The 13,359-nt window shown below is 41.7% G+C and overlaps 1 protein-coding gene across 2 annotated transcripts in view; it reads left to right on the top strand.

Annotated features, from left to right (window-relative positions):
• Window positions 1-13,359, top strand: part of robo2 (roundabout, axon guidance receptor, homolog 2 (Drosophila)) — a 377,328-nt gene that overhangs the window by 341,069 nt on the left and 22,900 nt on the right. For both annotated transcript variants that reach the window (XM_061827028.1, XM_061827029.1), the window contains 4 exons: window positions 131-157; window positions 4,156-4,198; window positions 10,285-10,412; window positions 12,113-12,385. In XM_061827028.1, coding sequence (XP_061683012.1) covers window positions 131-157; window positions 4,156-4,198; window positions 10,285-10,412; window positions 12,113-12,385 — 471 coding nt within the window. The remainder of the gene's footprint in view (window positions 1-130; window positions 158-4,155; window positions 4,199-10,284; window positions 10,413-12,112; window positions 12,386-13,359) is intronic.

Genomic DNA, 13,359 nt, shown 5'->3' with positions numbered 1-13,359 from the left:
GTGCACCTCCATCACCCTGGCCACCATCAGGAGCCGGCAGCACAGCAGCCACCCCCACCCACCTCACGCAAAGCAGCGCTTCCCTCCGCAGGCTTTTAACACACAACCTTTCTGTCTTCTTGTTTTGCAGTTCAGTCCTACACCTTCACCCCTGCAGGTACTGTTCATTTGTCCCGTCTTATCACTGCCAACCCAACCCTTTCTGCCCGCTTATTAAATATGCCAAGCTAATGGGCATGGCTGATGCTAATCCAACTGACGACGAATAAAGAGTGGGCAAGATATGACCAGGGGGCCCGTGTACGGTCTCTTCCGTTCTTTAACCCAACCCACTGTGTATTTATTCCAAATTCTCGAATATTTCTTGCATTAGAGTCACTGATGGTGTAGTGGTACACACGCCTACCTTTTGTGCGGGCAGTGTGGGATCGATTCCTGCTCAGTGATGGTGTCGATATCTGCCCTGCGACTGACTGGCGACCAGTTCAGGGTGTAGTCTGCCTTTCACACGAAGCTAGCTGGGATAGGCTCCAGCTTTCCTGCAACCCTTGTGAGGATAACCGGCTTGGATAATGACATGATGACATTTCTTGCATTAATTTTATGTACTTCTAAATGTTTCCAAAATGTATATCTAATAATTGTTCCCCAAAAGTATATCTATTCATTTTTTTAAATTACTTTGAATCCATTTATGCCATTAATTGTTTTCTTTAATTATTAAAAAAATATGTGGATGTAAATGCACATTTAGATGTTAGTTATACATTTGATTAAATAATTCATTAATTATACTGGGATTTATTATAAACAATAAAAATTAAAAAATATTTTATTATTCATGTCAATTATTTTACATTTGCATTTTTTTAACCCTGGCTACAAATGACCTGGCCCATCTGTTTTTTTCCCATCTATCCATTTTCCAAGCAGTTTGAAATGAAATGTGTAAAAAAAAAAAAAAAGTTTGCCACACCTGCTCTTAAGTGACATTATTCAGTCATAGATTTCTTATTGATTCAGACCAAAAAGACTTTCAAAGTCTCTCGTTCTTCTCCGCATACTTTGTGGTGTTTTTTTGTGTTTATGTTTTTTTTGTGTGTGTTGCGGCCAGCGGTGGTGGATAAAAAAGGCTAAAATAATCATAATTAAAAAAAAAAAAACACACACACACAAACCAACTAAAAAAATATTTAATTTTGATCACAATTTTTCAAATCTATTTCTCCCCCCGTACGAAACACTCAAATCACAGTCGGACGTAGCAGGAGGGATTAGCGAGGTGATTTTTCCACCATTAGTCTGAAGAGCGACTTGGCCCTTCCCCGTATTGACAATAACTTGATGCATTGCGAGCGTCCCGTCTCGACCTCTTAAAACCGTCAGCTCGAGGAGGTAAATCATCGGACCGGTAGATTTAATGGCATTTTTCCTTTTTTTTTTTTTACCCGCTGATGATGTCCTGCCCGCCTTTAGCGCTGATTAAAAGGGATTCATCTGTATTCATGGCGGGATGAGCCGCTTATCTGAAACGGCGACCGAGGCCGCACAAGTCACGCCGGCCCCGCTTCAAAGTGCTTTGGCAGTCAAGACGGCGGACAGCGACTTGACAGATCGCGCTTGGCGGCCGCGGCCGAAGTTTGAAACGAGAATTAGGGTTGCAAATTAAGGTTTCCAGTCAAGGTTAAAGCTTCAAAGACGAGGCGGCAGATGGAAGTGAGGGTCGGAGCAGCAATTGTTTGCTTTCTAGACTCGATTTGGCTCTCAAAATAGTTTTTAAAATCAGGGTTTGCCTTTTGAACCAGGGTTAAGGTCTCAAGTTAAGGTTTGAAGCCAAGATGGAGATTTCAAGTCAGGGTTAAGATTTGTATTTACTTCAAGTTAGGATTTCAAGCCAGGGTGAGGTTTTCAAGACGGGATGAGATTTTTGAAATCATGTTTCTAACCTGGGTTGGCCTTAAAAGTTCAGGTTGAGGTTACAAGTTATATTTTCTATCCCTCATTATGGTTTTAAAGTCAGATTTATCACCTTTACGAAGCTTTCAAAGTAGTTGTTGCGTCCATGGTTGGCGTTTGAAAATATGGTTTCAAGACATGCTTGGGGTTTGATAATGAAACAGATGCTCTTAAAATCCTGCTTTGATGTTGTGACTTTGAAAACGTGTTGACAGTCGCTCTCGCAGCCTGATGTTGGAGTTTCCCTTTCCTGTGTGGCCCCCAGAAACGAGACCCCACCCCACCCCAAATCCCTCCCCCGGGGCGCTTTCGCGCTCCAGCTTGCGCTCGTTGCGACATCACCTCGAAGCGAGCGCAACGCCTTCTGTGGAGGAATGCGCAGCATACCACGCTTTCATCAGGAAATCACTTTCGGATGATTTTCCCCAAAAGTCTCAAAGCGCTTCAAACAAGCACGCACACAACCCATGGTTAGAGTTTCAAGTTAGGGGTTAAAATATCGGTTATTACAATCAAACAAAAGTTGGGCTTTTCAAATAAGGTTTTTAGACAAACTTTGTGTTAAAAAGTAGGCTTTCCATTCTAGGTTAGCTTCAATTGTTCTGGGGTTATGGTTAATGTTTACAGCAGGGGTGCTCAATGTAGTCTTGGTCGATCGCGGGACGACGTGCCAAAAAAAAAAAAAAGTCAGCCAATGTTCCCTCTAAACTTGTGCACCGCTGATGAATATGCAGATATTCTAGGCAGCAGGACTTAGGCAGCACACAGAACTTTCTCTCACTGCTCCGCCACACTCTCTTTTTTCCTAGTTTACCTTACACTGGGCAACGTAGAGCACAGACGAGCTAGACATGGTGCTTACGTTCACTTTCGATGTTAATGGAGAAAGTTAAACAAGAAATGCTGTTGTTTTAAGATGCAATGACTGTCGAAGTATGTGAATAATTGAAGAAAAAGTGGTTAAACTGGACGACATTTTCTCTTTTCCGAGTGGGAATGGGTCTGGTCTCAAGCCAAAGTAGAAAGTGCAGGATGAGATGGTGTGGAATTTCAAAATTCCATCTTTCCACAGCTTGATCCAGGATAAAAGCAGAGACAATACAGGACAAAAAAAAGTTAATTCTGTATACTAAATATAGGCGGCAACATAACATTAACCTTAAAACGGTTTGGGAGCATCATCATCATCATCCCCCCAAACGTCGGCGGTAGCTCACGAGAGGCGAGCGGCTGGAAAAGTAGATCTTGGGGTAAAAAAAATCTTGGAACCCCTGGTTTACAGGCAGTTTGTCCAGTCAAGGTTTGGGTTTTTAGCTACAGAATACGGTTTGAAAAAAGCATTAGGGTTTATAGCTAGGATTAGAGTTTCAAGGTTTCATTTCAAACAATGTTAAGGTTTCAATCAAAGGTCGGGGTTCCAAGCTCAATTTACGGTTTCAAGTTCAGGTTTCAAACAAGGGTTATGGTTTCAAGATAGTGTCAGAGCCTCGAGTTTTGGTTTCAGTCAAGGCTCGGTGTTTCAAGACAAGGTTAGGGTTTCAAGATCGTGTTGGGGTTTTAAACAAGGTTGTGGTTTCAAAATAGGGTTTCAAGCCTGGGAGAAGGTTTCCAACATGGGTCATAAATCTAAATGAAGGTTTTAAAGTAGGGTGGCAAGTCAGACTCGGGCTTTCGAGGATAGAATTTCATTCCTGTATCAAGAGTTTTAAACCTTGCATTCGAGTCAGGTTTGGGGTTTCCAATAGGGTTGCAAGTCAGAACTACGATGGTGAAATAGAGGGTTAGGGTTTTCAGTCAGGGTTAAGGCTCCAAGTCAGGGGTAGGGTTTGTAGTTTGTCCGTGTCTCTCCATCTGGATTCCGTTTGGCCATCACGAGACGGCGAATGCAAGCGTCTCCCTGGCGGCCATCTTATCTCAGTGCAAATTCCGACACTTTGATTAATGATCCTGCTGCCTTTTTTAATCTTTTTTTATTTAGTTATTTATTTATTTAGACAGACATAATCATACATCTCATGATAAAAAGATAAAAACCCAGCAGCAAAAATAAGACAAAATGAGTTTTGCTTGTCATGTCCTTGAGCAACACGCGCAAAGCGATAATCACCATACTCATTACTGAATATTGTTCTTTTTTTTCGCTTTTAATATTTTGACTGAAGACAGTTATACAAATTTAATGTCTTTCTCTCGCTACAGTGACGTTCCAGAGAGTTGACGGCGGCCTGATGAGCAATGGGAGGTGAGTAAAAAAATACAAATTGAAACAAGAGACAAATGACTCTGAAGTAAATAAATACATTTTTTTAAAAATGTAAAATGGTGTAAATATACAGAAATGTGATACAAGTGTAAGTTGATATATACAAATGATAAAAACAAGTTAATACTATATATGTAGTATTTTAATACAATTCTGACAGAAATTCTAAAATAAGTAATTGTATTGTTGAAATACCTAAATATGTATTACAAATAACAAAAAACAAAACACGAAAAGAAATAGAAGTAAATCTATTTGTCTCGTGAAAATGTGTAAAAATATAAAACAAAATTACAAATTATAAAAATGCCTTAAATATGCCATATCCTATCGTAAAAATGGCAAATAAGTAGTCTTAGAATATAAGAAAAAGTACATAAATGAAATACTAGATTTTTTTAAGTTTGTAGAAATTAAGAATATTTTAACTCTCTTAGGACCAAATAAAATTTTGCAAAGAGAAAAATCTGATACTTTCAGAAAATGATACTCTGGACTTAACATTTTCGATTATATTAAACCTGTTGTAAATTTGCAACCCCTGCCCGGAAAGTTCAAATATGTTTAAATTTATATGAAAAATCAGTTTACGTTTATATGAAAAACTAAAAGTACATACCTTTATAATATAGTTCAAATGTCAATGACTTTTTAAAAACTGTATTAGTATGTATATATGAAAAAATAACTGTTATTTTTTTAATGAAATAAAAGTATATTTCTTAAATTACTGTTGTTAACAGGTATATATTTTTTTCAAAATAATTAAATAGATAATGAAACAGAACTAAGGTATGACAAAATTCTTCTATTTTTTTCCTATGAATGAGGTACAACAATCGTGAGCTAAAATGTAATTAATATTTACTATTGCTGCATCTTTCTAACCCTAACCCTAACCCTAACCCTTAAACGTGGAAACGTTAAGTTGTTTTGAAAAAATGTTTTGCCAAAATATGTTCATGTACTTGAAACATTTTCTGTTCAGAATGACTTTAAAAGTCTTAAATATACTTTCACTGCTTCCTTATTTCTTTTGAAACGTGAGCAACTCAAATGGCGCAGCAAGTTTTCGTGGTTTACAGATCAGAAGGCCACAAAAGTTTGCCCGGTCCCGGCGCACCGGCGCACCGGCAACCCCTCGCTTGCACCGCTGCTCGCCAGAAACAAAAGCACAAACTCGTGCACAAAGTTCTTCTCGACCGCATTTGTCATCGGCAGAATCCGAATCCGGTGCGTCATACCCACAATGAACCCCCCGCACGCGTTGATGCTCCCTTAAAAAAAAAAAACTTGCATTCTAACAAAATACACCTTCCCCTCGCATGTCGCGCATTCATGCATCGCTACGTGAACTCATCAATCTCCTTGGCGGAATTAAGCGAAACAATTTAAGCAGAGACGGCTTTTATTTTGTCATTTATCTTTGCGGGCGAAGCCAGGAGCCCTCCCGAGTGATAAATTTGCCTGTCACCTTGCGTGGGCGGCCGGGATCTGAGCACGTGTAATAATGTAAAAATAATTACCCGGGGGAAAGGTGTGTGTCTATCCGTGCGTGCGTGCGTGTGTGCGTGTTGCCACCCTAACCCACCTTCACTCGGGTCCATGTGGCCGAAAGGTCTGCAAAGAGCATCTCAATGACATCAGTTACCTGGGGGGTGATAATCTCTGACAAATGTTCCATAGGAATTAATTGAAATCATATATTCCAAAGTCAAATTTAACTGGCCAGATAATAAATAGTTAGATTTTTATCAATATTAACTGGAAGTGTAAAAATAAGCGAATAAGCGCTGTCACGGGGTTGGGTTCGGGGAGCAAGAGAGGAAAAGTTGTCTTTGGTGGTCTTGTAGCACAAAAATTACATAACTGTAAAAGGAAATATACAGATTAAAATAATAATGTCAAGAGCCTACAAAAATACTGTGAATCAAAGCATGTATTTCATGAAAATAGTTTATTCAGTTAAAATGACTAATAATAATATTATTACATATTTACTAAAAAGAAATAACAGTGTATAATAAAATATTACAAAATGTAGGAAAAATGTAAATGATGTAAAAACCCACTTGAATAATTTTAAAAAATTAGATCAGTAAATATGTTATCAAAAGAATAACAATACAAGTAAATGAGTAATAAAATAAGATTATAACACAATGTAGAATATGAATAACATTGCATATGATAAAATGTGAACACGTAATAAAACAAAAGTGGAATGATATTCAGTAAAAAAATAATTAAGTACAGTATATATCAATACATACAGTATGTATGGTATAAATGAATAAAATATCAGTGTGTTCACTATAGATTTGTACAAAGTAGAAGCTTTCATATCAAATCAAGTTGAATCCGAATGTCTATAAGTTTTAACACAACAGACGTTACTCGTTTGTTTTTTTTTTACAGTTTCTGATATGATATGGATGGCTTTTGAAAACTTGCGTGTCCAAATACGTTCCAAGTTTTGCCCACAAAAGCGCTTTTGATCCCCCCCCACCCACCCCCAGCCAACAATAGTTAAAGGAAAGCGACACCCATTTTTTATCAGACGTTAGCGACGCGTGCAGTCCGCCTTTGGGGGCTCTCCAATCCGTTTGTCATCTTCCACATGAAGCAAGTTTCCATCTGGTCCTCCAATGAGAATGTGCCGGATTCCGATAGCATGACCACATTTTTTTTTTCTTCTTTGCATTAATCAGACGAGAGCTGATGAAGCCGCGTCTGTTCCGGCTTTCTCATTGGTCGCTGCCAAATTGCCACGACCGAACGATTACGTCCAATCGATCACACGAGAAATGATTCGCGGAAGATGAATAGGCCGCAGATTGGTAGATGTGACGTCATGTGACCGGGTGGCTGCCCATTTGAAATTGAAAAAAAGTCAAGCGGATCTTATTCCTTCCCCTCGTTCTCCAAGAGAGGGTAATAACTTCCGATCTCGTGATGATCAATATTTCACCAAAGAGTCACTTCTGAAGGGTCATATGTTTGACACAGTTGCTACGGTGACGCCAGTTTTGCTAACGCTAAACGACAGCTCTCACCGCGAATCCCCATTGTTCTACACGCGAGCTCCCGTCAGCGCTTTAAATCCATTCAACCTGTCGATGGGGACCATAAACACCTGATTAATGAACCCCCCCCCCCCCCGGTTTAATATCATCGTGCTTGACGTATTTACGGCGCGCTTCCTGTCAGCCCAACAGGATGCCAACGAGATTTGATCTGCCAAGGTTGCCATCCATCCAGGTCATGCGGGGGATAAAAACTTAGATGTCAACTTTTCATCAGATCTATGGGTGCCCCCCCCTCGCAGTCCAGCCCCCGCCGCCCCACATACACGCGCTAACGCCGGGCGCGGGTTTAACAAATATCCCCTGCAGAAATCATTCTTATTCTAATTATCCCGAACGGGAGTGCTGCGGTGTGACGGATACAAGGACGACGCAGACGTTCAGCTGTCAGGGGCTCGTCTTTCAAGCTGTCTGGCGGGGGGGGCACACACAGGCGCAGTAGGACAAGTAAGACTCATTACCTAACGTGACCTTTTGTGGGAGGGTGGTTCGACAAAACCCTGTTGGGCCCACGCGAAAAAAACTCGACTTTCACTAGAGGGATGTGTTCGAGGTCGTGCTAGAGTGATAGCAGTCGGTGGTGGGGATGCGTCTGGTGCACATCCGATCAATTTGAATGACTCGTCTCCGCCCCGGGGGCCGACTCTGGCATTCAGGAACCCATCGGGAGCTCGTCAGGGCTGCTGTGGATCTCGACTCGACGTCTCTCTTCTCATTAGAACCTGTAGCGCCTCGACCTCGAGGCTACGAGCGTCCCCCCTCGCCTTCTGTTGTCCCCTCAAAGCCAGCCCACCGGTTCCCACCGGAGCTGAGACAAAAAGGGTCCCACCAGGCGGCCAGGTTCCAAAGCGCCAGTGCTCGGCAGTGCTCGGCACCCCTCTTGCAGCGCACACCTGTGCAACTGCAGGGCACAGACATCCCTGCTTTAAATATGGCCTGACAAGTGCAGCGGGATGAAGGATGAAAGCATATTTTGCCCGTTTCTCACTGACACAAGTTTGCGTGTATCAAAGCTAAGAGTATTGAAAGGTTGAATTTTTATTTTTTTTTCTCAACTAAACGTGAGCAGCTGGTCCAGCAAGTGTTGTTGTTGGGAAGTATGTTTGTTTGTTTGTTTGTTTGTTCACGTGTCCAGCTATGCATTTTGGCAGATAAACGTGAAAAGATGAAAAATACAAAAGTCGGTACAGTCAGATCTGAATCATGTCTTTGGATTTTTGGTTACGGTGGCAATAGGGATTGGAGTTATTTGAGGTAACAATTGGTGCCTAGGGTTGAATTAGGGGTTGAAGAGGTTTAGGGATTAATTTATTGATTAGGATTGAGGTTAAAATGGGGTAATTTTAGGTTAGCATAGCATTCAGGTTTTGGTTTGCATTTGGGTCCTGACTGGACTTCCAAAAAAAGAGTATAGGGTCAGGGTTAGGGTTAAACAGCTGCAGCTCACGTTCTGACCAAAACAAAGCGGTCAGAGCATATAACGCCAATCCTAAAGTCCTCACACTGGCTTCCAGTGAGCTTTAAGAATAGATTTTAAAGTTCTGCTACTGGTCTGTAAATCACTAAATGATTTAGGTCCTGAATACATGAAAGAAATGCTTACGGAATACAAACCCAGTAGAGCTCTGAGATCGACTGACTCAGGTCAAATAGTGGAGCGCGGAGTGCAAAGCAAACATGGTGAACCAGAATTTAGCAATTATGCTGCACACAAATGGAATAAATTGCCAACAGAGGGGAGGTCAGCCCCATGTGTGAATGTTTTTAAATCCAGGTTGAAAACTCTTTTTTTCTCATGCTTTTTAAAATATATCCACTTTTTGATCATATTACTTGCACTGTATGCTGTTTTACTTGTCTTTTTTTAATATTTTGTTTGTCATTTTTATTATCTTTATGCCATTTTAAATGTTTTATCTCTTTGTTTTCAAATGCCTTTAATCATGTAAAGCACATTGAGTTACCGTGTGAATGAAATGCGCTATACAAATAAATTTGCTTTGCTTTAGATTGAGTTAGGATAGTCTTCATTTTGGAGTAACATTATTTTAGGTTAGGATTAAGGGTTTTAGTTAGGGTAAAGTTTGGAGTTAGGTCTGGGGAAGGTTGGAAATCTTTGTGAAGTCTGATTCAAGATTCAAATCAGAATCAGGAAATAATTATTAGCTGTTGTCACATTTGAGTTTTCTGGCCAAGTGTACCAAGTCTTTCATTTCTGGAAGTCACTCAACACCTCGGCCGCCTGTCGCCCACACTAACGAAGCTCTGACTTGATTGTACAGTAAAGTGGCCTTAATGGCCCCTGTGCAGTCACCCGTGACAGGTTACACTCTTAATGTCTGATTTTTATGGTCGCCGTCCCCTATAAGGAGGCGCGGAACACCTGTTCAATGGAGCCACTCGCCCCCGCTTCGCCCAGCTCCCCGTTTTCGACAGCATCCCACACGCCGAGTCCACTCCGTCACGGTGGGCGCTTGATGTCTCATCAAAGGAGATTTGGGGCCGTGTGGACATCGCTGCGAGGGCTCAATGGCGAAAATGCAGCAGAAAGTAAAAAGAGTTGCAAGAACACAAACGCATGAATTAGCGTGTTATGGCTAACAAAAAAAAAAAGCAGGAGAAACGGCAGAGATTAAGCGTTGCCTTTGCCCGAAGGTATTCTGACTTTGTTGCGGGATGAAACATATCGCTGCATTTCTCGTGGCTCTTCAGAGGCTCGGCGTTGGCTTATCTCACGCCGGCACCTGACGACTTTCTTACATGTGTTTTGGGTTTCATGTTTTGGATGCTGACAGCTGCTGTGTGTTTGTTCTTTACTGTTGAATTCATCAAGGTCAGAGGCTTTTGGTCAGAAATGAGGAGGAAAGTTGAAGGATGAATGTTGGGCTAGTGTTAAGGTTTAGGTGATGATAATAATCGTAAATATTGCTTCTTTTTTTTCCACTCATAGCAGCTTTCTTATCTTGTGTTCCTTCCCAGTCGGCCGGGCTTACTGAATGCCAGCGACCCCGGGTACCCTTGGCTGGCCGACTCCTGGCCCGCCACCAGTTTGCCCGTCAACAGCGGTTCCGTGGGACCCAATGACCTCACCAACTTTGGCCGAGGAGGTGAGAGTGTCGTCTTTTCCGTGCTTTTTTTTTTTTTTTTTTTCCTAAGGGATGTCCACATGCTGTGCATATATGCGAAGGGGACGCACGGGGCACACACTCCACCGTCACCGGGGTGGCTAATGGAGAATGTTTCATCCAGTTGCTTTGACAGCCGCATCCCTCAGCGCAACAAAATGGGAGGCGGTGGCTGTGTTGCTGGTGGCGGGGGGGGGGGGGGGTGCCGTGCGCAAGGATGGTGTGGGGCAGCCAGTCGTGAAGGACAAGCGCAGCCTGAGTGGCGCAGATGCGGACGCTTCCGCCGCGGCTCTACATCATCTCCCCTTGGCTGGGCATGCGAGCAGGGTGGTGAGATGGCTGCTACTCTCACGGAGAGCCGCTGCTGTGCTTTGTGCATACAAATATGCAAGAAGAAGGCTGCTAGACACTTGGGATTTCTGTTAGACAGAATTTCCTCAACGGCTCATCAAGCAAAATCGCCTTCCACAGCCATCTCTTTTAAAAACATACATTCTCTTATACTTGAGGAGCGTCATAGTTCACGTAAGGGGATTTTTGTGGCACCTCAGTGAGGTTGACGCACAGCTAAAAAATATCCTAAAAATGAAGTCTCCCTTTCAAGTGAACTGGGAAAGGTTGCTATGTCGAGATCTGCTCCCACGCTGCTTTTTCCTGCCACGCTGTCCCGTTTGCAATGTACCAATATGGCTTATGAGGAAATTGTAGTCGGCCTACAAATTTGCCGGCTTCCGCCTTTTGTCGAAGAGGCCGTGACCAGAATGTGAAGTTTAACATCTCAGACTCACTTACCCACGCAATTGACACGGCGTTATCCCGTTTTGGCCATTTCTGTCTAAAAGGAAAGGGAAGCTCTCGTCCTTTGCACCATGCAATCCATTTTTCACGATGAACTGGGTCTTTTTGAAAAATATGAAGAATGAATCCATCCTCCTGAGTGTTCAAGCAATGTCCAGCAATGCAACGAGCGCGCATTTTGGCTAACACGAAGGAACAACGAGCTACCTTCCCGGAGGTAAAACCAATAGAAACAGACAAGACCACTTGAGTGCGCTACTGCCCTGTACGTCACTTCCTGCTTCTTCTCGAAAACAAATCCCTCGAGAGGATTTTCATGGCGGGAGTTACAAAAAACTGTATATGTCAAAATCATGTTCTGTGGTGAAAAAACGCATAGGTCCATGTCGGCTGCCGTTTTTTCATTAATAACATACTAAAAATCATGCATTTCATGACAGTGGCACTTCATGGAACTGATTTTGATTTTGACTTTTGAAATTCATACCCAGGTTTGACCTCCCACCGGTCTCGTGTAGTCCTTCACTAGCGATCAGCACGTCTAACCCTCGGTTCTTGGGTTTGGGGATTCAAAACTTGGCTCCAGCATTCCTGTGTTGACTTTACAAGTCTTCTCTGTGTTTGTTTGTTTTTTTCTCCATTGTACATTACCAAAACATAGCTGTTAAGTTCATTGAAGTCTGTTCATAATTATGAATATGCATGTGAATGTTTGTTTGTTTCTACGGGTATCCTGCGATTAACTGGCGACCAGTCAAGAGTTTTAACCCGTCTCTTATGAAGACAAGCCTTACAGAAAACAGATGGATGATGCTGTAGTTTAGCGGTTGACAATTTGTGGAGCTTACATGCTGCATTTCCCGGAATGTCTTCCCTTCTTGCAGATATCCCGAGCGGCCTGGGCGATAAGACGGGAACTATGCTCTCGGACGGAGCCATCTACAGCAGCATCGATTTCACCACCAAAGCCAACTACGGCAGCCCGGGCCAAGCGTCGCAGGCCACCCCGTACGCCACCACCCAGATCCTGCACTCCGGCAGCATCCACGAGCTGGCCGTGGAGCTGCCCGAGGCCCAGTGGAAGGCGTCGCTGCAGGCCAAGCAAGAGATGGCCAACTTGGGCTACTCGCTGCCCGACAAGAACTCCTGCAACAACAGTAAGTCGGAAGCGGGGCGAGATGTCCAGATTCGAGTCCTCTCTCCAAAAGCGCTTTAGCGAGGCAGTTGAACGCTTTTTCCATGAGAAGCTTCAGTTGTCATTTATAACCGCACTGTTTAGCCAGGCTGAGGTTTTCTTTTGAGAGTCCTTTTCCATTTTCCATTTCCTCCAAGCTTGTGTAAACAAGCTTCGGTTCCTGAGTGATTTATAATTCACTTACGCTTGACTCGTATTCTTAAACATACACAGATTAATTACTTGTAAATGGTGAAATCAGTATGCTTCAGATGTAATCCAATGCATATGGATGATCTCATTTGCTAACAGTCGAAAAAAGATTGATCAAACTTTGTGCCCTTATAATGCGCACATGAATATGAAATACAGGACTACTTCCACCAGATATTATTACTAAAATACATGATTATATCTCTGTATAGAAACACATATATGTACATTTCATTTTTAATCAATCTTTATTTCTGTTACAAGAATGTTAATAGGTTAATGTGCATTTTTAACCATCGAAAATTAAGAGATGTCTGCCCCATGTCCCTGCCGGGACAGTATATTTCATTCCGTATTATTATAATATGAATTAGTATTATTGTAATATAGTATATAAATACTACTATATACTATACTATGCTATATTTATAGTATAGCACATCATAAAAAAAGAATAAGCAGTTTTTTTTCATATTTTTCTATAATAAATATTAAATAAATATAAATAGTTTTTATATTTTAATTTTTTTCCTGTTATGTTACAGGTTGGATTAAAAACAATAAACTGTTAAAAACTGCACTCTTTTGGTTATCACTCAATGGTGAGTAACGTAAATGTAAAAAAAAAATAATAATAATTAAAAACGTTCTAAAAATACGGTGTATAGTTGTTTTCTTTAAAATGCTTTTCCAATTAGGTAATCTTAGCATTTGTTTTAGATATCGAGAATTTTTTTTTTCCGC

The sequence above is a fragment of the Syngnathoides biaculeatus genome, chromosome 8 (genome assembly GCF_019802595.1).
Source record: "Syngnathoides biaculeatus isolate LvHL_M chromosome 8, ASM1980259v1, whole genome shotgun sequence".
Classification (NCBI taxonomy): Eukaryota; Metazoa; Chordata; class Actinopteri; order Syngnathiformes; family Syngnathidae; genus Syngnathoides; species Syngnathoides biaculeatus.
Note: the sequence above shows the minus strand (reverse complement) of the source record. Positions and strands in the feature narration are given on the sequence as shown.